General features: G+C 49.3%; 1 protein-coding gene across 1 annotated transcript in view; it reads right to left on the reverse strand.

Moving 5' to 3' along the window:
* The window catches only part of grik4 (glutamate receptor, ionotropic, kainate 4), a 77,308-nt gene that overhangs the window by 36,131 nt on the left and 16,602 nt on the right, over nt 1–24,575 (reverse strand). The window contains exons 2-6 of the mRNA XM_084673882.1: nt 21,853–22,017; nt 19,376–19,473; nt 11,957–12,122; nt 7,291–7,469; nt 3,475–3,528 (exon numbers count right to left, since the gene is read on the reverse strand). Of these exons, the coding sequence (XP_084530008.1) occupies nt 3,475–3,528; nt 7,291–7,469; nt 11,957–12,122; nt 19,376–19,473; nt 21,853–22,017 (662 nt within the window). The remainder of the gene's footprint in view (nt 1–3,474; nt 3,529–7,290; nt 7,470–11,956; nt 12,123–19,375; nt 19,474–21,852; nt 22,018–24,575) is intronic.

The raw sequence follows: 24,575 nt of genomic DNA on the forward strand, positions 1-24,575 counted from the left end.
GAGGCAGAGAAACAGAGAGTGAGAGACCATGAGAGAGGCAGAGAAACAGAGAGTGAGAGACCATGAGAGAGGCAGAGAAACAGAGAGTGAGAGACCATGAGAGAGGCAGAGAAACAGAGAGTGAGAGACCATGAGAGAGGCAGAGAAACAGAGAGTGAGAGACCATGAGAGAGGCAGAGAAACAGAGAGTGAGAGACCATGAGAGAGGCAGAGAAACAGAGAGTGAGAGACCATGAGAGAGGCAGAGAAACAGAAAGTCACAGATAAAAGAGTGCATGGCATTGTAAATGGGCATTTTTGAGGCGGGCCGTTGGCCCATAGTGGCTGTGCTAGTGAGGAGGGATGCGGGCAGGAGGAGAGACCGGGAGCCCTGGGACCTGGAGCAGGCATGCCAGCAGAACAATGCCAGAGAAATAACAGGGATTAACTGTTGAATAAAACCATCAGCAATGCTTCACAAGTTCTGCCATGCCCCCTTCATCACACAATGCACAAAGCCCCCAATCACCTTTCCTTGGTAAAGAGCCAGAGAAGGGGGGGGCAGGCAGAGATGTGTGTGTGTGTGTGCGAGCAATGTCACTGCCAATGTCTGAAGAATATTAAGCCTTAGAAAGCAAATAGAAAAGAGGCGAAAAGGCCACCTTGCTTAAGTGTGTGCATGTGTGTGTCTGTGGTTGTGTAACTGTGTATGTGTGTGTAAATGTGTGCGTGTTTGTGTAAGTGTGTGTGGCAGCTCTTCCCTCCAGCAGCATGAAGTTGATGGTTGTCAAGAGGGATCATCGATGTGGAGAGTAAATGAGACATGAAGAACAAACAAACGATAGCAAGGTGCCTGAGTGTGTGTGTGTGTGTGTGTGTATGGGTGTGTGTGCATGGTTGTGTGAGCGTGGAATGGCGTCCGTCGAGCGACGGGTATAATTTGTCAGTCAGCCAATCGTGAGCGTTAACATGAATGTGTGTGTGTGTGTCTGTGTGCCATTGTGTGTCTACATCAGTGTGTGTGTGTGTGCCGTCAGTGACAGGGAGCTAGGCCTATCTTCCGCTTCCCTAACCTTCAAACGACATCAAGAGAGTCACCGAGGGGATGAGCCGTGGTGGACCACGGTGATTTACACCACGCTGACGTGTGTGTATGTGTCTGCCTGTGTCTCCGTGCATGCCTATACACCGGTGTGTTTGTGTGTCTGCCTGTGTCTCTGTGCATGCCTATACACCTGTGTGTTTGTGTGTCTGCCTGTGTCTCTGTGCATGCCTATACACCTGTGTGTTTGTGTGTCTGCCTGTGTCTCTGTGCACGGGTGTGTGCCTGTGTGTACCTGCCGTGTATGTATGTGTCCACGTGTGTGTAGGAGTTCAAAGTGTACTCTTCTCCAGGCCAGAGTCCAGTTCACTTGGCTGAGACATCGACTAAGTGATCCCTCCCTGTATAAAGTCTTCCAGCAGAAATGAAGAACTCCCAGTAACACTTGTCAGAGGCTGTCCAGCTAGGCCCAGCCCTGACAGCACAAGACCACTCTCGGCTTTGAAACGAGACGTCTTGTTTCTCTAAAGGCTGAATTCTTCTTCATTTCATCTTAAGGTTATTTTAGGATGAGCGTGGGCCACGGAGGACTGGAGACCAGCCCAGGGTGAAAGGTCAATCCAAGAGACTCCTTCCTGTCGGTCTGACAGGAAATGGATGACCTCTGTGTACGAGGATATTGGAAGAAACCGCAGCTGCTTTGTGCTGCCTTCTTGACATTCTACTCTTTCCTTTTTCTCTATTTCTTTCTCTCTCTCTCTGCCTCCCACTGTCTCTACCTCTCTCACTCTCTCTCTCTCTCTCTGTCTCTCTCTCACTCTCTCTCTCTCTCTCTCTCTCTCTCTGTCTCTATCTCTCTCTCTCTCTCTCTATCTCTCTCTCTCTCTGTTTCTCCCTCTCTACCTGACTCAGGGGGCTGTGTTTAGCCAAAGTGAATGATTGTTTCTAGATTATTCATTACTCCAGCCTGCATGTCCCGTGGGGTGCGTGAGGTGAAGGCTGAGAGGAGGGTAGACCAGAGTGGTGCTGGGGATGATGGAGCTCACCCCGACACACACACACACACACAACCATAAGCACACACACATGCACACAACCATAAGCACACACACACACACAACCATAAGCACACAAACATGCACACATAGGCACACACACAAACATATGCTCACAATCATACACCCACACAACCATAGACACATACACACAGGCACATATACACAAGCACACACACACACACACACAACCAAAATAACACACACAAACACACACAGCCAGGAACATTAGCTGTGATAATGACCCATTCTGTCCTAACAGTCACCCGAGGACGGCAGTCCACCAACAAAACGGAAGGAAACACACACACACAAGTTTACACATCCCACACACCCAGAACCGACTATAGTACACACACACAAGTTCACACATATGACACTGACTATAGGACACACACACACGCACACACATGCATATGCATACATACAAGTTCACCCATACAACACACCCAGAACTGACACTAGGACACACACACATCACAACATATACACAAACACACACATAACAACATATACACAAACACACACATATAGGGGGAAATTGGTAAGGAGGAGAAGACAAGTTTAGGGAGGGATATAATGTGGTTTGGGGCAAAAATCTTGCCATTGAATAGCTGTCACTTTCCAGGTCAGAATAGATTCCCAAGAGGAGTCTTCAAGCTGCACAGAGCCACGAGCCTCATCAGAAAGCAAGCCTGTGTTACAGCTATACCGGCCCTTTTTTGGGGGGTGGGGATTATATACTGCAATAGCCTCAAGCATCTCACCTCAGAGAGCAGGCTTGAACCTCCTTACTGTATTGCAATGAACATCACCATACTGTACCTCAGACAAGCCTAGAACTATCTTACTGTACCTGAACTAGCCAATCCCTTCAGGAAACTGCTGTTTTTACCAACCATGCACGATGTGTCAGTAATAGAGAGGCACAGTAAAGTGGTTGGAAGTAATGGAGCTCAATCTGGAGCTCCAATTTGTGCTTGGATTACAAGTACAAGTCCCTGTCCCCTGTCCCCTGTGCCCTGTCCCCTGTGCCCTGTGCCCTGTCCCTGAAACCCATAGCCATAGAGATGGAGGAGGGGAGGACACGAGGGGGGACATGAATCTAAGAAACCATGACAGTAATGGTGCATCAATCAGCCGGATATAAATGACCCTGCAAGACCATTAGCCTGGTGTTCCCAGCCTTGTTTACGTCCTTTGTGGGGCAGGTAGCTGTACTGTACCTGGGGCTAGCAGAGGCCGAGAGAGAGGCTAGGTCAGCTCGGTCTAGGTAAGGTTAGCTAGAGCTAGATGGGGTGTCTGTTGTTATCTTCAAGCTCTGAAAGCAGATAGTGAGGGTTAGCAAAAGGCTAGTAAGGGTCAGCAAGAGGGGCTAGTTTGTTTGTGACTCCTTACCAGAGAGGTGAATATGTAGGTGTAGTAGACGGACAGCATCCCCAGCTCTGATGCCTGCACAGAGAAAGAGAGAAAAGGACAGACAGAGAGAGAAAGAGAGCATAGTTAAGAAACAGTAGAGGAGAGGAGTGACCCCCCAAGTAGAGAAAGTAAGAGTGGGGACAAAAAAGGGGAGGTGGAGAAGGTCAATGATGTTCCTCCTCGATTACATGCCAGCAGATCAAATCCTACTCTTGATTCAAAGCGACACATCCTTATCTAATGATCTCTCTCCACGGGGAGATTAATAAGGAGATCTGTCTGTATGCAGCACCACACTGTACCATTTCATTAAACTCAAAGTCACAGTAGGAGACAGTTTGTGAAGGACACGGCAGGAACTTCTGCCCGTTTATGTAAATATTAGGAGGCTTTCACAGAGCTATCGACCTGATGCTTATGTGGATTTATTTGCATAAGGTAAGTGCTCCACGTCAGGTTCTCAGAGAAGGCTGTTTGCCTGTGTGTCTGTGTGGGGGTGTGTGTGTGTGAGAGAGAGACATAGAATGTTTGTGTGTGTGAAAGAGAGAGAGATAGATAGAGAGAATGTGTGTTTGTGTGTGAATGTGTGAGAGAGAGAGAGCAAGAGAGAAAATGTGTGTGTGTGTGGGGGGGGGGGGGGGGGGATGGGTGGGTGGACATAAAAAGTCAGTGGCAGTTGGTGTTCCCAGGTGTTGAGTTTGGGTGCCAGATGACAGAAGCCTAAGTTGCTGACATCCAGCTCTGGTCTCCAAAGTAACATAGTCACAATGCATATATTTGATTCCAACAATCAAAGCTGCAAAAATCACACCTCCATAGAGTGTGTAATTGTGTGAGTATATGTTTGCTCCAGTCACGGTAAAAGGATGGTTATTTGTCAGTAACAACCTGTTAAAACAGCTTTTTGTTCCATTTTCACCCTTAAAATAGGATGGTTAATAGCTGTGGACGCTTTGTATGTAAAACACGACTGCATTTTTGAACGCAATGCAACTGTCAAAATTGTAATGACAGGGTACACCTATGTACTTAACTAACCAACTCTAGCAGATTCACCTCACAATGAAGGACAGGAAAATATACACTTCCAAAATTCTGCCTTCCATGGTCGTGATAGAACAACTTTGTTCTGGGCATTAAAGCCTCGAGACAATCGACTAGCTAGACAGTGTAACTGACCTGGGATCACAGGTTACAGAGAAAATGTGTATTTCAATATTAAATCTATGTTGTTGTTGACAGAGAACAGAACTCTTTGTTTTTGTTGTTTACTATGTCAGCGTTCTGTCTGGGTCACATGGAAGATAATAATAACAAGTTCGGCAGCCAATCAGTCTTCTTACTTCCTACTTGGTGGTTTGGCCAATCACAGGTGGGCATGACTCCCACATAGAGTGCTGAACACACAAACACAATGTGTACACACACACACACACACACCATGGTCTGATTGGCACTTTACTGAATATGTGAGGAAATAAAAACAAAACACAGAGTGATGGAGAGAGAGACAGAGATAGAGAGATGGAGAAAGAGAGATAAGGAAAGAGTGAAAGAGACAGAGAGAGAGAGTGGGTATGTGTCTTCCAGAAGCAGAGGTAATTGGCCTAACTCTGGGGGGTGGACGCTCAGGGCAGCTGACGGTGTCATCAAACCTCCTGACTGGCAAACACACTGGCACACTGACGAAATGTTAAAGCTATGACAAGGAAAGAAAGAAAAAGAGTGTGATGCATAGAGAACATGTGTGAGAGAGAGAGAGAGAGAGAGAGAGAGAGAGAGAGAGAGAGAGAGAGAGAGAGAGAAATAACAAGGGGAAGGAAGGGAGAAAGATTGGGAGGAGGGGGAAATAGAGTTTAAGTGAGATAAAAAGAGGGAGGGAGAGAGAAAGAATGAAGGGGGGAGGGAGAGAGAAAGAAAGAAGGAGGGAAGGAGAGAGAAAGAGAGAGAGAGAAAGAGATATACTATTGCTCCCGCTGGTCTCTCACTGGGGTTCCCATGGCAACGGGATGCCCAATGTTAGTCCTGAGAGAGAAAGTGATCTATGAGAGAAAAGAAAACAAGAAAGAAAAGGAGGGAGGCAAAATATAGACAGATATATATATATATATATATATATATATATATATATATATATATATATATATATATATATATATATATATATATATATACAAAGAAAGAAAGAAAGAAAGAAAGAAAAATAACAAACAATTCAAACTACCTCTATAAAAACGTATCGCTTATGACAAATCCCGTATTACAGGCGTGTAAAAAGAATCCAGAGATGAAGACCCAGCCAAATCCCCTGTGTTTCCCTCGCTCCTATCCTAAAGAACCTCATCCTGTGTGATACAACAACAAACAAACATGTTCACAAACAGCCAGTTAAATGATCCATTACAGTCATTAAGCCAAGCCAGGCGGCCCCCACCCCTCCATCCAACACTGTCTACAAAGAGACATTCATCCAGTCTAATGAATAGCTTTCTCTTCCTACTGCTGGCCCTCCATCACAGAAGAAGAAGAAGATATCTCCTCCTCCAGGAGGCACCATGTAATGTACTTATCTCTAACCAGGCCTTCCACTCCTCTGGGCAAGCTTCTTCTAGGATCCAGGTTCCCCTCCTGAACCCTGCCTCTGTGCAGCAGAGGTGGTTCAGGAACAAAGCTGGTTTGATGAGAAGCTCTGCCCTGTGAGAGATTCACCTGGTTGTCATTCGCAGTACTCGGAGGAATCCTTCTCTTTGGTCTAGTGGCAAGTCGGTGAACCCCAGTCTTACATCATCTCTTGGCGCAGTATCAACATCCAATGTAACGTTCATTTGTTTAATCGGATCGTTGTTTTGTTTGTTTATGTATACATTATTTGTGCAGTATTTATTTAATTTGTGTATTTGAGTCTGCAGGGAGTATGCTGTCACCCATGTTAGGATTCCAATTGAATAGATATTTTTGATTTGATCATTGTTAATTGTTGTTGCATTATTAGTTATTTGTCCCATAGGGGAGCTTGCTGTAGAAGCAGATCCAGGGGTGCTGCAGGTCACACCCTCCAGGGGTGCTGCAGGTCACACCCTCCAGGGGTGCTGCAGGTCACACCCTCCAGGGGTGCTGCAGGTCACACCCTCCAGGGGTGCTGCAGGTCACACCCTCCAGGGGTGCTGCAGGTCACACCCTCCAGGGGTGCTGCAGGTCACACCCTCCAGGGGTGCTGCAGGTCACACCCTCCAGGGGAGCTGCAGGTCACACCCTCTGGGCCCAGTAGGATTGACACTGGGCTCATCACTGACGGACGGAACAGCTGTGACAAGACTCATGTGAAACAGTGCCTCGTGTATATGGCCTGTACAGGAACAAAATAATGTCCTCCATTTGATGTCCATTAGCCCTGAAGACTGGCTGTTCTAGTATGTGCCGTCTTAAAAAGTTATACAATCATTTTTAATAGTAACACATCAAGTAACTAAAGTGGAGAGTGTTATAATCAAATGCAATCTTCTCTTGACTCTGGGTTAGATTAGAGGCCCTGGTCTATATTATTGAGCAAGAGCAGACCAGGATCTCTAATGGTATATGGACTGCATTTATATATAGCGTGTTTTCTACCTTAGCGGCACTGAAAGCGCTACACAATTTTTGCTTCCCATTCACCCATTCATACCGGCGGCAGAGCCGCCGTGCAAGGCGTCGCTCTGCCCATCGGGAGTAGCTTGGGTTCAGAGTCTTGCTAATCCAGATATTTGAGGAGGAGCAGCCACGGGAGCAGACTGGGCACCGCTCACACTGACTCACCCTCTCCAGGATGATGTGGGACATGGTGGCGTTGGCATCCACAATAATGGTGGCCGTCTTGTCATCCCGAATCTCCTTCAGGAGGGGAGTGGGGTCATTGCTGTCGTCTAGCATGCGCACCGACAGTGTTTCCTTGGAGATGAGGAACTGGCGCAGCAGGCGTTCCAGGTTCAATAAGCCTACAGTGAGACAGGAGCAGAGCAGTGAGACAGGTGCAGAGCAGTTAGACAGGTACAGGACAGTGAGACAGGAGCAGAGCAGTGAGACAGGTACAGGACAGTGAGACAGGTGCAGAGCAGTGAGACAGGGACAAAGCAGTGAGACAGGTGCAGAGCAGTGAGACAGGGACAGAGCAGTGAGACAGGGACAGAGCAGTGAGACAGGTGCAGAGCAGTGAGACAGGTGCAGAGCAGTGAGACAGGGACAGAGCAGTGAGATAGGTGCAGAGCAGTGAGGCAGGTGCAGAGCAGTCAGACAGGTTCACGAGTAGACAGACAGGTAAAGGACCAGAGAGACGGGACCCTATAAAGACACAGAAACATAAAAACTGAGACAGTGCCAGATTTTTGGGGGATTAAGTGAGACAGAGAGTGGCAATTTATCAAAGCCAGGGACAGATCGTTTATTAATTTTTTTATGACCGACTGTCATGGAAAATATATAATAAAAGTATAAATAAAAAATAACAATAATTTAAAGACAGAGATTGACATAAAGATCCATCTTCAAAATTAAAATGAATACCTACGACCATTAAAATACATACAAAACTGCCCTTGTCATCCCCTTCCAGCAACACATTAAAGTGTCTTATTAGTTTTAACACCTTTTATTGTCATTCATTAAAATTATTTCCATTGAAAACACTTTAGTTGAATTCCTCAAATGGCCCCAATTGCTGGTCATTATCAGATAAAGGAGCTGTCTGTCTCCCGCCCTGAAGCCTCTGCTGAACCTGACCCTTGGGATTCACACATAAAGACAGGCTAATGACTCATCTGAACTGATCAATACATCTCTCACACGTCTCTAACCCTGACCCTATCACTCTCTGCTTTCATTAAAGCCATCAGAGTGCTGCACACAACTGGAGAATGATGACACCATGAATGAGACCCAATACCTCTGCACGCTGGGAGAACACTTCCTTTCTGTCTGCCTCTTCAACTCCTTCACTTTTCTCTCTCTTTACTTCCTGTGCTACCTCTCTATTTCTCTCTTTCTCTCTCACATTTGGTCTCTCCCTCTTCCTTTCTGTCTTTCTGTCTTCTTCCCTCTCCTTATCGCCTCCCCCCGGACTCTCTCACCTTTCTCCCTCCCTCCCTCCCTCCCTCCCTCCCTCCCTCCCTCCCTCCCTCCCTCCCTCCCTCCCTCCCTCCCTCCCTCCCTCCCTCCCTCCCTCCCTCCCTCCCTCCCTCCCTCCCTCCCTCCCTCCCTCCCTCCCTCCCTCCCTCCCTCCCTCCCTCTTTCACTTTGTCTCCAGCTGGCTCAGTCTTCAGCTGTCATATCAACTTCTCTGTTCTGCAGTTGTTCAGCATGTCTTTGATGAGCTTCAACCAACCCCCCCCTCCTCCTCCCTCCTCTCCTTCTCCCTCTTCCACCTCTCCCTCTCCTCTTCAATCTCCAGACCTCCTTGCATGACATTGCATGCAATTTCACATTGGGTTCGCTACATTAGACCGTACACTGCTCTGAGCACAGCTGGAATTTCTACCTACCGCTGGTCCCTTGACACACACACACACACACACACACAATGTTTCTCTGTAAAAAAAATACACACACACACACACACACACAGACTACAGAAGTTACAGGGGATTCAACCCTCTGGTGTTTTGACGCTGATCTGTGTGTGTGTGTGGGTGTGTTCATATGTGTGTGTGTGCAGAGGTGTGTGTGCTGATGTTTAGCATCTGGTCATGCTCTTCCATCTCCCTTAATCAACAGGCCAGAACCCATGCCGAATACTGAGTGGTCTGTCTGAACTGAGCACAGCAGGGCTCCATTTAAATGTGTGTGCCAAGTCCTTTGTAGTCCCTATGGCTGCCTAAATGTATGCAGCAAAAGTTGTGTGTGTGTGTATTCCATGTGTGTGTGTGCGTGTGTTTGTGTGTGTGTTTGTGTGTGAAGTTCTGTGAAGTGACTGTGTCTGCCAACCTCTGTACCTTTGTACAAGCAGCCGTGCAGGTGTGTGTGTGTGTCTCATTGGCATGGCCCACAGACCCCTGCAGCCTCTCTCTCTGTGTCTCTCTCTCTCTCTCTGTGTCTCTCTCTCAGACAGACAGACAGACAGGCTAAAGCAGCTCCTGTCACTCAGGGCAGACAGCCAGTCATTTCTCTTCCACACCCCATCACCTCACAGGCAGCTCTCACAAAGCCCCTCAGCACTCATATGCAGACACACACAAACACACAGACACGCACACACAGACACGCACACACACACACACACACACAGAGACACGCACACACAGACAGACACGCACGCACACACACACACACACACACACAGACAGACACGCACACACACACAGACACACACACACACACACAGACACACACACAGACACGCACACACACACACACACGCACACACACACACACACAGACAGACACGCACACACACACAGACACGCACACACACAAACACCGACTCCTATTGATAAACATTGTCTGCTCCTCCTAGCTCCTCTTCCTCTTCATCATCATCACTTTCACAATCATCGTCACCATCACTATCACCATTGCTTTTGAAATCCTCCTCATCTTCATCCCCTTACCCCAGCTGTGTTCCCAGAAACAGAAAGCAGTAAACCAGTCCTCTTCCTTTGCCATTTTTAATTACAGATTATATTTATGGCTGATCAAACATTCAAGCATAGTTGTCAGCAGGTGCATTGCAGACCCTGGGACAAGCTACATGCCTGGGCTGAAAGCACAAATCGAAAGTATGGTAATGTTGAATATATTTTTCAATATAGTTTGATGTCAAGTAAATGTTTCTGCAGAGTCCTTCACAGTAAGACACTATACAAGGTGAATGCATTCCTGTAGATCCCTCTGAGGAGGTCTGGATGGAGGTGAAGCTTATGAACTCACATCCTTCTCATGAGCTGTGTCCTCTCTCCTCCTGCCCACTTAACCTCAGCCACAGCCTTAACCCCAGCCTCAACCCCAGCCCCAGCCCCAGCCTCAGCCCCAGCCACCGATGGTCATGTTGAGGAGTCTGCCAAATTCCATTAGGCTGTTAGAGAGATGGTGATTAATGATGTTCTGGTAAGGGCTGGCTGGTGGGGGCTGGATGAGCCCAGTCCAGGTGCAGGAAAACAGGGACTGGAGATGAGGCTGGGGCTGGAGCTAAGGCTGGGGCTGGGGCTGAGGCTGGGACAGAGGGTGAGGATTGGAGTGGTATTGGATAGAGGGGGGCTGAGACCGGCTACTAAGGCTCATCCATCATATCTCATCTTTTTTTCTTCCTCCCTGTCCTCCCCTACTTCACCCCTCATCCCTATCCTCCTGCTCTTCCTCCCCTTTGCTTCCCCATCCTCCAACTCTCCTTCCTCCTCCTCCTCCTCCCCCCCTGACTCCCTCTCTTCCTCAGCAGTAGTCATCAGCCTGGTATTTCCTGCTCTCCACCCACACATGGTTGCAGCACAGTTAGCTTCTCCCCCCCATCCTCCATTTCTCAATCTCTCTTCCCTCTATCCCAACCCCGTCCCTCCATCTTCCTTCATTTTAGGTTATTTTCATCCTTCCCTCATTTTGCGTCTCTCTTCCAACTACAATATTTTGCAAGCAAAGAAAGCAAGTGCCTGTTTTGAAGCTTTACAGGTCTTTTACAGTCTTCATTGCATTTATTTGACAATTTTCTGTGTGTGTTGCAAATATAGAGTGACAGGTATCCTGCTTCACAGCAAGTCTCAGCCCTTATTGATCTGTTTGAGTACACACTTAAAACAGCGCCACACACAGCACCACACACAGCACCACACACACACACAAACAAGTTCCCCCCACCACAAAACAATCGTAAACAAATAAACAAAGACCCACACACACGTACACAGGCACACACACAGTCAAACACACACACACACACACAGGCAAACACACACATACACTTGTAAACAAGTACAAGCACTCTCTAAAACACACACACACAAGCTTGCAAACACAAGTGAACACACACACACAAAGAAGACGAGAGGGCCAGTCATGTGATGACACATTTCCCCCAGGTTTGAAGAGGTTTACGTCATGGAATGGTTCTGGCCTGGGATCCAGAGCTACTGTCCCTGTCCCCCTCCCTATATCTCAGCTGCTGCAGCAGAGGCAGGCCAGGTGTCTGGGGGCTGCCTGGCAGGATGGCCTGAAAAGACCAGACATCCAGCAGGGAGAGAACACACTTCCAGACCTGCAGCTCCACATCTGCATCCAGCCCTCAGTCTGACTCACTGCCTGTCTATCACATCCTCTATAGCAGACACCTATCAGTTTGTCCATCAACGATTGTGTGTGCCTGTCTGCCTTAGCATTTGCACATGTGTGTTTGCATCTATGTTTCTACTCTGGTGTGTGTGTGTGTAGGTGTGTAAAAGCAAAAAAAAGTGTATGTGTGTGTGTTCATTTGCACATCAGTGTGTATGAGAGTGTGTGCACTCACAGTCAGCCTGTGCGCAGATGAGGCAAGCAGTGGTGGTGTTGAAGAAGGTGAGCAGGCCAGCCACGGCCAGGCTGATGTCTGTGTTGGTGGGCCTCAGGTCCAGGGTGGTGAACCTGGGGAACTGGACCTTCAGGATGTCCTCTGGAGCCACCTTCACATACGGCACCTGGCCAGGGACACACAGAGCAGAGTCAGGTGAGTTGGATGACTAAAACGTCAGCAATGTGCCACTGACACACCACCTCGCCCCAACCCGACCCCACCCCCACTCACCCCCCCCTCCCCTCTCCCTGCCCACTCACCCCCCCTGGACCTGAGGCCCACTCACCCCCCCCTCCCCTCTCCCTGCCCACTCACCCCCCCCTCCCCTCTCCCTGCCCACTCACCCCCCCTGGACCTGAGGCCCACTCACACCCCCCCTCTCCTGCCCACTCACACCCCCCCTCTCCCTGCCCACTCACCCCCCCCCCTCTCCCGGCCCACTCAACCCCCCCCCCTCTCCCTGCCCCCCCCCTCTCCCTGCCCACTCACCCTCCCCCCCCTCCCTGCCCCCCCCTCTCCCTGCCCCCCTCCCCTCTCCCTGCCCACTCACCCCCCCCTCCCTGCCCACTCAACCCCCCCTCCCTGCCCACTCACCCCCCCTCTCCCTGCCCACTCACCCCCCCCCTCTCCCTGCCCACTCACCCCCCCTGGACCTGAGGCCCACTCGCAGCCCCCCCTCTCCTGCCCACGCAAACACAAGCTGCAGAAGTTGTTTGAGGACTCGAGTGTGTACAGACTTTCACGAGAGAGGAGAGAGGGGTGAGAGATGAAATAGAGGAGGAAGGAGGGTAGAGGAGAGAAACAGAGGAGAGAAGGAGAGGAGGCGTTTAGAGAAACAAGTGTTCATTATATTCTCATCAGCCTAATTAGAAGCCCCCTTTATCTGAGAGGCTTGTTAATAATTCAGACTTTTCCTCAGACAGCAGCTGAGTTAACACTCTACCCCCGAAAGGACCCGATAAATGAAAACTGCTTCTCTATTGATTCTGGAGGAAACAGACGTAAACCTTACTCGTGTGGCTGTTTTGTTTGTGTGTGTGTGTGTGCCTGTAAGGGGCGTGTGCCTGTGCGTATGTGAGAGTGTGTCTGAGTGTGTGTGTGTGTGTGCGAGGAGACTCGCAGTCAGCCAAGTATTGCTGTGTCAGCAGCAGTAAGTAAACAATCACTCAGAGGTGATCACAGTGATTCCCCAGTTCAGCCTGCTGAGAGCAGAGGAGGCCTCTCGGTGGAAGCTCTCCCATCGGCAGCTTCCAGGGACTCGAGTTCATCCGTGCCTGCTTGGGGACCCGCGCGCCAGCAGCAGGCTCTAATGAGACATAACGTCTCGCCTCCACAGGTCCTACCAGCACTCCAACACCAGCACTCCAACACCAGCACTCCAGGAAGAAGGAGAGCAGTAGTCCTCTCGGCCTCTCTATCCACTTCTTATGCGGGGGGGTGAGGCAGGGGCGTGAGGCAGCGGCGTGCCGGGACTGTGGACTGGGAGAGGGGCAGAAGCGGGTGGGTGATAGAGATAGAAAGAGAGTGAGAGAGAGGAGAGTGATGTAGAACCATGATGGGAGAGTCAGAGAGAGGAAGAGATCGAGCATGGAAGATAGAAAAAGCACAAGAGAGGGACAGAAAGTGAGAGCGAGGAGAGGAAGGGAAAGGAAGAGAGAGACAGAGAGAGAGAGAGAGAGAGAGAGAGAGAGAGAGAGAGAGAGAGAGAGAGAGAGAGAGAGAGAGAGAAGGGGGATGGGGGGGACAGAGAAATATGTATGAGTATGGATAGAGTAGAGGGGAGCTAAAGAATGACATGAGGGGGTTGTGGCTGTTCTGGGGAAGGTGGGGGGTATGGTGGTGGTGGTGGCAGGGGGTATGGTGGAGGAGGGAGGAGAGAGGGGGGTTGACAGGGCTTGAAGGGGCTCCTGGAGGGCCTGGTGGGACCAGGAGAAGAGCCTCTTCATCACGGCTGATTGCCTGTCGGTACGACTTCACGCCGCCATACATCGCCCCGCCATACTGGTCCCAGGCCCTCCAGGAGCCCCAATTGGTTCTCCATGGCTGGCCGTGGCGCTGAGACAGGGTCCCCTGGCCTCTGGATGGATGGAGGAGCCACCACAAGTGACAGCTGGGCTTGAGATGACACTCTGTCCTGTTTTCTCCTCTCTTTCTCCTCTCTTTCTCCTCTCTGTCTCCTCTCTTCTTCTCCTCTCTCCTCTCCCCCGAGCGAGCTGGGAGACCTGTGTGTAGTGTAATAACCGGGACAAGCTGGGGAAACAGAGCTCGCCTGCCCTCTCTCTCTTTCTTTTCTTCTCTTTTCTTCTTTTCTCAGACAGGCACATACTTGCCTTACTCTCTCACACACACACACACACACACATACACACACACGTACACACCCACCCACAACCACACACACACCCACACACACAGAATCAACTGAACCAGTCTCCCTCATCAACAGTCAGGATAGAGTCGGCAGTCATTTACGTAAAAGGTAAAATGTTCCACACGTGAAAGACTCATTTGAGGTTTGGTTGGAGATCACAGAGAGAGCAGGGCTAGTTGAAGTTAATGAAACGTCTGAGCTCCACAGAGCGGGTGGTCTGCCTGGGCAACAATACAGCTGTGTCTGACTGCAGAGTTAAGCTGGCCGCTAATGAACCTGCCCCCAGAAATAGACACTAACCTTGTGACGGCCACTCAGAGTCACCGTCTCACAGACAGTGCTGCTAATGTCGAAGGTTTTGAGAGATAAAGAGAGAGAGGGGCGGAGAGAGATAGAGGGAGAGACAGACAGACAGACAGACAGACACAGATAGACAGTGTTATTGTGTGTGTGTGTGTGTGTGGCCTCCTGGCTTCCTGTAGCGTGACAGAGAGCCTGTCAGGTATGCAGACAGAGGCTTGACAGGTGTTTAATGAGGAAACTCCACACAGGCCACAGGCTGTGTATAGCACACATAAACACATACACACACACTAACGTACACACACACGCACACACATGCAAACACACACATGCAAACACACACGCACATACACGTGCACAGACAAACACACACCCACACCCACTTCATGAGGTTTTATGTATGAATATCCTACATATAATAGTAAGTGCACGTAGTATTTAAGTATAATTGGTCCTCTGATTCACAATCACAATGAAGAAATCCTGACGTGTGATGGACCTGCTTTATAAGTGTGCCTGTGGACCCAGCTCATCTCCTTGTGGCAGGATGCCAGGAGGACAAGAGCTGTTTCCTCCCCCTATTTCCTGTCTAATAGGTTTTCCCTGGAGCTCCTTTCACACCCTGACACTGATGTTAGCCATAAAACATTTCAACATCCCATCCAACACCCCTCTTTACGCTCTCTGTTAGTGGATTCGGTGTCTCACCCCCCCCCCCACAACCCTTTAATTCAGTCTACCTCCCCCCCTCTCACCCCTCTCTCTACCTTTCCCCAGACTCGATCTCTCAAACTATAACTCTCTGCCCACCCCTCAATTAGTTCAGGGATGAGAGTTAATTTCCTCCGTCCATCCTGCCAGAGCCCCCTGATGGGCACTGGTCCTGAGCTACCCCCCCCCCCCCCCCAAACACACACACACACACACACAAATACGATGGAATGTGTGTGTCTAGGAAGATGGCAGGCCCTGTCACCATATGGTGGTTGACTATAATAAGCAGTTACATCTGGTCTCCCCAGCCCGGGCAAGCCGGCACGGCTAAACTCATGTTTAATGAAACAGCATCCAGCCTTTATGGAGGCCAGCGTGTCAGCAGTGACGGATGCTGTCCTTTGTTGGAGGGAAGTAAAACATTAGGTGTGTGTCACACACGTTGGCCGGCCCCTCACATCAACACACCTTGACCCGCTGGTAATTAACACACAGCGGAACAGACTGCAGGGGGCCCAGAGCTGACCAAACACACAGGGGGGAGGGACGCCAGGTGGACTGCAGCCAATCACGTTGTGGCAGACTATAGCTTATGGCCAATGGCCTTTGCCAGAGGACAGAGTGGTGTGGTTGGACAGGGGAGACGGCCAATCGGATGGTTGCACATAGAGGTGGGTCCACGTCCAACCACAGGACAGAGGAGTGTAGGGTCAGCCAGCTACGGCCAGAGAGCTACAGGGAGGACTGGGGTGGAAGGGAAGGTTGGCTGGTGAATGTGACAGACCAGATGTCCTAAAGAATGCAGCCCATCCATCAGGAGACACAGAGAGGGGGGAAGAGAAGAGGATGGAAGGTGGGGAACGGGGAGGAAAGGAAGAGAGGAGAGGACATAGAGGACCACTGCCTAAACTGACCGGCACCAACTGACAACACTGAGTTAAGATGACAGCTACGACAGAGCACCAAGTGGGAACTCTGAATATCTGTGTTTCGACATCCATTTGCCCATTTTACTCTCTGCTCTTCATGCATGACTATGTTCAGCCTCTGGTCTGCACCTCTCTGTCACCAACTGTCTCTGGAGGAGGGGATCCCTCACTGAGTTGCTCATACCAAGGTTTCTTACATTTGTCAATGAGTTCCTGGGAGTGTTTCCTTGTCTTCCTTGAGGATTTAGGTTGGTTAAGGGGCAGTTCTATGGTTAAATGTGAGGCCCTCTGTGACATTGCTTTTAAAAAGGGCTATACAAATACACTTTGATTTGATAGACATGAGGCAGAGAGGAGAAGAGAGTAGGTCCCTCAGTTCTATTTAGAAGACTAGAACCCAAACTACCCTCCACATCTCTGTCTCACTGATCACCCTCTTCATCCACGGGTCGACCTTTCTCTCCTCATTGTGTCCTCTCTCTCTTTATCCATCTCTGTCTTTGTGTCTTCTCTCAATCCTTGCTCTCTCCCTTTCTCTCTCTCTCCCTATTTCTTTCATTCTCACTCCCCACCCCACTCTCTCTCTCTATCCCCCTCCAACCCTCGGAAGTGGCTGTTTCCAGAGTGAGAGAAAGCCCCAGCCCCAGCCTGTATTGACCCAGAGGGTGTCCTGGCAGGCTGGCCCACTGAGTTAGATGGAGAGAGACAGAGATACATGGACTCTGTCTCTCACTATGGCAATGTCTCTATCTACTGCAATCTACCGGATTGTACCTCTATGGACCGTACATCCTGGGGATTCTTGTCTGTGCTCGGTCAGCTTTTCTCTCTTTTGTCCTCTGCTCTCTCTCTCTTTGTTTCTCTCTTTCTCTCCCTCTTCTCTTTCTCTCTCTGTTCCTCTCTCTGCATCCACCCCACGTAGTTGACCACAGCTGAGTCCACAGCTCGCGTTGACAAACACAAACCAGGTCCAGTCTCTCATTATACCACCAAACACCACCTTCAATCTCCCTTTCCGGCTGCTTGTTAATCAAACCCTCCGTTTGATCTGAAGCGGAGAGCGATGGCGATTACCCAAACGCTGACAAGCACGTAAACAATCCAGTGTTTAGCAGCTACGAGACTGAGGACGTGTGAAACAAGCGTGTGTTTTGTGAAACAAGCGTGTGTTTTGTGAAACAAGCGTGTGTTTTGTGAAACAAGGGTGGCTGTTAAAAGGATGATTCAGATACAGCGCTTCCATTCAGCTGTGCACCCGATTGGAGCAGGGCTAGGGGAGAGTTTGTTCAAATCGTATCACCTCACCGCCCGCAACAAAGAGAGGCCACTCTGACATGGAGCAGCACATGACAAAGCAACAATGGAACGTGGAAGACAGTCAATTTGCATATGTATTATGACGGAAAACAGATAAACACAATTTGTGGAATTGTATTCATCACTCCGGTCCAATCATGCAGACACAAACACGTGCAAACACACAGAAGCACATACACAAAATAAGGGAGCTTGTATGATGATGACATACCAATTGCATGCAAAGGTGAGGGGTTCCGTGTGTGTGTTTGTGGGTGTGTTTGTGTGTGTGGGGTGGGGGTGGGGACAGCTGTGGAGCACTAATCACCATAAGGCAGAGAACAAAGTGTGTGCGTGTGTGCACGCACCTGTGTTTTGTTTGCAAGTGGGCAAGCAGAGGCACCATAAATGGAGCGAGACAGCAATATCTGACTAATTCTACTCATCCTTCCTTCCTCCTTTCATCTATCACTTCCTCAAGTTCATCTCTGATCCTCACTCCCCTGCCTCCCTGCCTCCCTGCCTCCCTCCATCTTCCTCCTTCTCCCTCCCTCCATCTTCCTCCCTTTCCCTCCCTCTTTCTTCCTCCCTCTCGCTCCTCTGCTCTCTATCTCTGCTGTAAGTTTCTCCATTCCTTCATATCTCCCTTTCTCCCTCCCTCGTACCTCTTGCTCTCCCTATCTCCCTACATCCCTTTCTCCCTTCCTCTAGCTCCCTCATGAATAAATGGTTCCTGAAAGGGCCCAATTAAATCCTGACGTGGAGCTCTCACCAGGCCCAGAGCCACAGAACCAGAACTAATCCCTGGCTGACCCAGACACACACTGAGACCCAGAAACAGACTGATGGGCTGTGATCAGGGAGGAGAGGAGGGGAAGATGAGGGAGGGGGAGAGGAGGGAGAGATAGGGAGAGGGAGAAGAAAGGTAGAAAGGTCCAGGTAATTTGAGTTGAATCCTGATCGCATTCTCTCAGAATCACCACCACAGAATCTCTGCCTCAATCTGTATCTCCTTCATTCTCTCTCTCTCTCTCTCTCTCTCTCTCTCTCTCTCTCTCTCTCTCTTTCTCTCTCTCTCTCGTTCTCTCTCTCTGTCTCTCTCTCTCTCTCTCTCCCTCTCTCTGTCTCTGTCTCTGTTTCTCTCTGACCTGACAATCAGCAGAGTTACTGACCACAGGAATGGGGGGTAGGAGAGGTGGGGGGGAGGGGGCAGGAGAAGAGAAGGCATTGAAAGAGATCCACATGCATGACTCAAAAATAAGCCTATCATTGCCAGTGTGTGTGCACGTATCACGATGTGTGTGTGTGTATAAGCAAGTGTTCAGTGAGTGTGCCCTTGATAATCCTATACTGTAAGAATTAATGCAGATGGTAAACACGTGCACACACACACACACACACACACACACACATGTTCCATAAGGCGGGCCTGTTGTCCTCTGCAGAGCTCAGATTGACTATCTGCCCATCTAGCTGAAGCAGACCATTAGTGAAACCTCACCTTCACAGCGACGATAGGTCAATATGACCTTCTCACTCAGACAGGACACACACAAACACACACACACATGCAGTTCTCCCAAATGGCTCATCTCCCAGGGTGTACCTAACACTGACGTCTTGGTGCTGTGCAGCAACAGACAGCATGACTCAGAGCTGGCCGGACATGAGCAACTGTGGGTTCTCAGCTCCTGAACATGCATATGAGGAATAATACTGTCATACTCTCAGAATAACAGGAGACAGATTCAGTTCCAGGCTCACCTCCTTCTCTCCACAGATGTTGCTGATGATGGAGTTGGAAGCGGGGCTTGCAGAGGGACCCAGGACTGCCACCACGCCCTTAGAGAGAATCTGGCACACTGAAGAGAGAGAGAGAGAGAGAGAGAGAGAGAGAGAGAGAGAGAGAGAGAGAGAGAGAGAGAGAGAGAGAGAGAGTGAGAGAGAGAGAGTCAGTAACCAGGAGAAGATGATGATTCTGACTAGGGTGAAACCTGGATGAACTGTACTGAAGCTAGGTTAGCTCGGAGAACCATGCCAGAGACCTGTGATTTAGTGTGTGTGTGTGTGTGTGTGTGTGTAAGACCATGTCTTAGTGTATATGTTTGAGTGTGAATCAAGCAAGGACTGGGAGGTGGGAGAAGGAGCCATATTTAAGGCAGTGGAGCAAATCTTGAATTCTCTCAGAATGACACAGAATTACAGGGGCATTGAATCAAATGATTAATAAGTAATCCATTTGTCACCTATGGGGTCTAACAATCACACACACACACACACACACAAAGTGTGTGCACGGTTTCCAAAGTTCCAGAAAGGATTAGTCTGTCACTTCTTCCTCTGGGCTGCTTGGTTGTTACACTGTGTGTGTGTGTGTGTGTGTGTTTGTATGTGTGTGTGTGTGTTTATAAATAGATAAACATACTATTTAGATGTTTTTCTATCTACAGTTTATACTTTCAACCTCAGAGCAGCTGAGGGTCAACAGAGCAGCACTGCAGTTTAATCCTGGTCTGACTCCCAGTTTAGACCTCTCCCCCTGAACGACCCCTCCTCATACCGCCTAATCAATACTATCCACTAGTATGGAGGGTGGAGGGCAACCTCAATACATAGCACCAGCACTGTGGGAAAGCACTTGACATACATACACACATGCACACACACACACATGTTCACACACCCACAAACATACCCCCCCACACACACATTACATACACACACACACACCCGGTCTGTCTGTATTCCTCTGTAGCGTTGGCTGATTTCCATGTGTGTCCCTGAGCAGAAGTCGAACATCTCCAGTATGAAGAGCAGCAGTGGGAACTGGGACAGGTGGGAGGGAGGGACTGGAGGGTTGGCAAGCTGACTGGCTGACTGGTTGACTGGCTGGTTGACTGGCTGGCCGAAGGGCAGACTGGCTGGCTGACTGGCTTTCTGGTGGACTAGCTAACTGACTAGTTGACTGGTTTATTGACGGGATGGCTGACTGGCTGGTTGACTGGCTGACTGGCTGGTTGAATGGGTTTCTGAGATTACATTTCATTCAGGCTGCCGGCACTGATCCGTCCCTCATCCAATTTCTGACTAAACACACACACATACTCACGCACACACACACAAACACACATGCAAACACACACACATATCAAACAGCTGTAAAACAGCCAGTGTTGGAATAGTTTTGCAGGGAGGAAGAGGAGGATGCAGAAGAGGAGAGGTTGCCATGGGGATTAAGTATATGTGTTTTTCCTTTACAGGATACTTTTCCTTCCAAACCACACCCATTAGTAATGTAACTACTTCAGACCGACCCTTTTTAGATTTGGGACAGGCGCAAAGTCATTTATCCCGCCGGCAAAATAACAACCAAGCTGGAGTCACGCCCACAAAGTTACTTGCACTTTGCGTTTTGATACTTGCGTTTCAGATTGTCAAAATAGTGCCCGGACAGTTCTTTGTCAAACCATCAGGTGAAACCATTGGGTGTCATAAAGCATATCCAAAACAAAGAAACCTTTCTTTCTTATATTTTTCTCCAGTAGAATAAAAGTTATCCTATGTGAACAGGACAGTTTACTTGACACATGACCTTCTGTTCTACTCTACTTTACTCCACACAAATGCTTTTCATAGTTTCCAGTTGTAATATTTGCTTTTATGCGTAGCTCTTGGAAAATACTTTTTCATCTGACACACACACACACACACAGAGTGCTGCACTTTTCTTTGAAACAGCCCAGCGTATCCAAGGAGACAAGGTGAACCCTGGAAGGGTGACGATTCCTGATATGACAGCTTATTCTGCCGAGCAGCAGTTTGGGATGGTGTCTATTCAACCCACAAATTCCTAAACAGGTTCGACTTATTTCTCCACACTCAGGACATGGGAGGTGGGAAGGAGGGAAAAGAGGAGAGGAGGGAGCAGATGGAAGAAGGAGGAGAGTGTAGAGGGAGAGAGATGCCCCAAATTGAACTGACAAGTCCTTTGATTTCAATCTCTATGTTTTCCTTTTGTAAATTGTGAATGCTGGGCCATCTCTTGGTTCACCTCCCCTCCACCTCCACCTTTCCTTCTCTCCTTCCCCTCCTCCGATTGTCTCCTCCTCTTCCACCTCCATCTCTTATTCTGTCCTTGGCTCACCCTTCGCCTCCATCCCATCATTTTCTCCCTCTTGTCCACGTCTCTTCCCCCCCCCCCCCTCTCCCCCTTTTGTACTTCCTCCTCCTCCTCTACTTACTGGTCTCTCCTGTCTCGTATTCACTGTCTCTCAGGAGCTCGAAGATATCCACCTCCAGTTTGCCGGTAGTGGAGCGGTTGCTGTTGCGGTTGATGCTCTCCTTGGCCAGCGTGATGGCCAGACGCTCCCCTCTGCTGCACTCCATGGGGTCGTCCAAGATGGCGGCTGGGGGGATGGGAGGGGTGGGTGGTTGGAGAAAGAGGAGGGGGTGAGAGAGGAGGGTGGGAGAGGAGGAGGGGGGACAGAAAGGAGGAGGGGAGTGGTGAGAGGATTTGAGGGGGAGAGGAAGGAAGAACAGGAGAGGAGAGAAAAGGAATGAAAATATGAGAGAGCAAAAGAGTCCAAAGGAACAAAAGGTGAAGGGAAGAGATGGTGAAGGGGGAAGAAGAGAGAAGAAACAATTATTAAGTTTATTAACCAGCTAAGAGGCAAGTCACCTCACTGTCCTTACAGAGCTCCCTCTCTCTCTCTCTCTCTCTCTCTCTCTCTCTCTCTCTCTCTCTCTCTCTCTCTCCACACACACTTCCAGCAGGTTCTGCAATAGGAGACAGAACAATATCATTCCCGGTCGCATTGTGTCTGTTCCCTAATCCAATCAGATTGCGGCGCTGGAGACCGGATGAGTGATGAGGCAGTGGGAACACATCTTAATGGTTGAGCCTTGATTTACTGTTCAGGCCAGGCATTTACATAACACTGTTTTACAGATGCATGCATTCCCATTACTCCTTCACTGGCTTGGACATGCCATTATGGGTGTGTGTGTGTAAAGTGTGAGTGAGTGGGTGGGTGAACATTGGTGAATTTATTACAATTATTGAAAGTCCATTTCATTTGACATGAGACCAAACAAGACCAACAGAGCAAATATAAACACAAACACACATACATGGTAATGATGTGCTTGAGTGCTCGACTAGAACTGCAAGGCTGCAGCCACGGCCACTTTGCAGGATGACACACACACACACACACATGTATACACACACACACATACACACAAACACAAGACTAAGCCCTCTGCTCGCTGCATCCTGATATATCCTAATAGGATTCCTCCATATCAAGTTGAACAGTTCTCGATGACATCAAACACAGACATCCTTATTAACCACAACACACCAGGACACAGGGGCGCATCAGGGGGAGGGGCATCACCCTGAGGTACGCATGGTTTCATTAACAAGGGGGAGAACATAATGAGCTCTGAGCAGATCACGTAACTGTTAACAACCTGCTCCCTTTGGACAAGGTGCTTCTTGGTTCTGGAAACAGAATATTTAAGACCGGGTCAGACTGCTTCCAGAACATGTCTCTCTCTCCGGTTCTCTCTCCGGTTCTCTCTCTCTCTCTCTCTCTCTCTCTCTCTCTCTCTGTATCTCTCCTCTCTCTCTCCCTTTCTCTCTCTCTCTCTGCTCTGTCTGGTTCTTTCTCCTTCCTAATCAATACTCAAACCGACATTCAGATTTGTTAACCCAGATCACTGACTTGACATTTCTGGAAATCTTAGTCATAACATTTTACAAGGCCACTCTATAACCTCTACACGTTGATCCAATACAGGGCCTGGAGACACACACACGGTGTGTGTAGCAGGTTGTGGAGCAGGTTGTTAACACACGGTGTGTGTGTGTGCGTGTTTGTGCATGTTAGGGCAAGGTTGAATTTGCATAGAAATTAATAACCTTGGCAAGTGTGAATGAAGTGAATCTCAAAATTATGTTTTGGCAGGCATCCTTTCCTCAGCTGGACACTGTCTCGGTCCGTCCTCTGACAGCTATACGGGACAAATCCATCGCTCTCTATCTCTCTGTCCCCATCCACGCCTCCTCATCTCACTCTCTGCTCCCTCCTCTCTCCTCCCTAAACCTCACCCCATTCCTCCCATGCATTCCTCTCCTCACTCTCCCTCCCTCCCTCTCCCCCCTACTCCTCTCTCTTTACCCTATCTCTCTCTCTCTGGCCTCTTCCTCCCCCCCCCCTCTCTCTCTCTCTCTCTCTCTCTCTCCCTATTCCTCCTCTCTCCCTCTTCCTTTTCCTCTTCCTCCCCCCTGTCTTTCTCTCTCTCCCCCCTCCTCCTCTCTCTCCCTCTCTCTAGAGCATTATCTCTACCTTCTGTCTAGATACCTTGTCTGACCGCATGACCCTTTCACGTAAACCAATCTGTGAGCAGCTGATCAGACCAGTGTTTTCTTGTTGAGGATACTGGGTTGAGTGTTACTTCCTGTCTGAAGCCCATCCTTATGTGCGCAGGTCATCAGGGGCCGCTTCTCCTCCCTGGGCAAAGAGGAGCAGCTTGGACGTGATGTCAGTGAACTGGTACATGGAGCCGTTTCCAACACAGCCTGGGTTACTTGTCTGTCTGTGTGTGAGCGTGTGTGTGTTTGTGTGTGTGTCCCACTGTCATTGGATCCCAGTATTTACAGCAAACAGTGGTGGCCTCTGTCTTGCACACACACACACAAGTGATTTACACGGGCCTTTTTACGAGGCTTTTAAAGTTTACAACTCCAAATCACTCTCCTCCGATCCTGGGCACGCCCACTCTCTTTAATCCTCCTACGGACAGACTGACCTGTGGTTGAGGTTGAAAGTGAGACTGGGGCTGAGGCTGGGGCTGAGACTGGGAGTGAGGTTGGGGCAGAGACTGTGAGTGAGGCTTGGGCTGGGGCTGGGGCTGAGACTGGGAGTAAGGCTGGGGCTGGGGCTGAGACTGGGAGTAA

Source organism: Hypomesus nipponensis, chromosome 15 (assembly GCF_054491055.1).
Source record: "Hypomesus nipponensis isolate SF chromosome 15, ASM5449105v1, whole genome shotgun sequence".
In the NCBI taxonomy this organism is placed as follows: Eukaryota; Metazoa; Chordata; class Actinopteri; order Osmeriformes; family Osmeridae; genus Hypomesus; species Hypomesus nipponensis.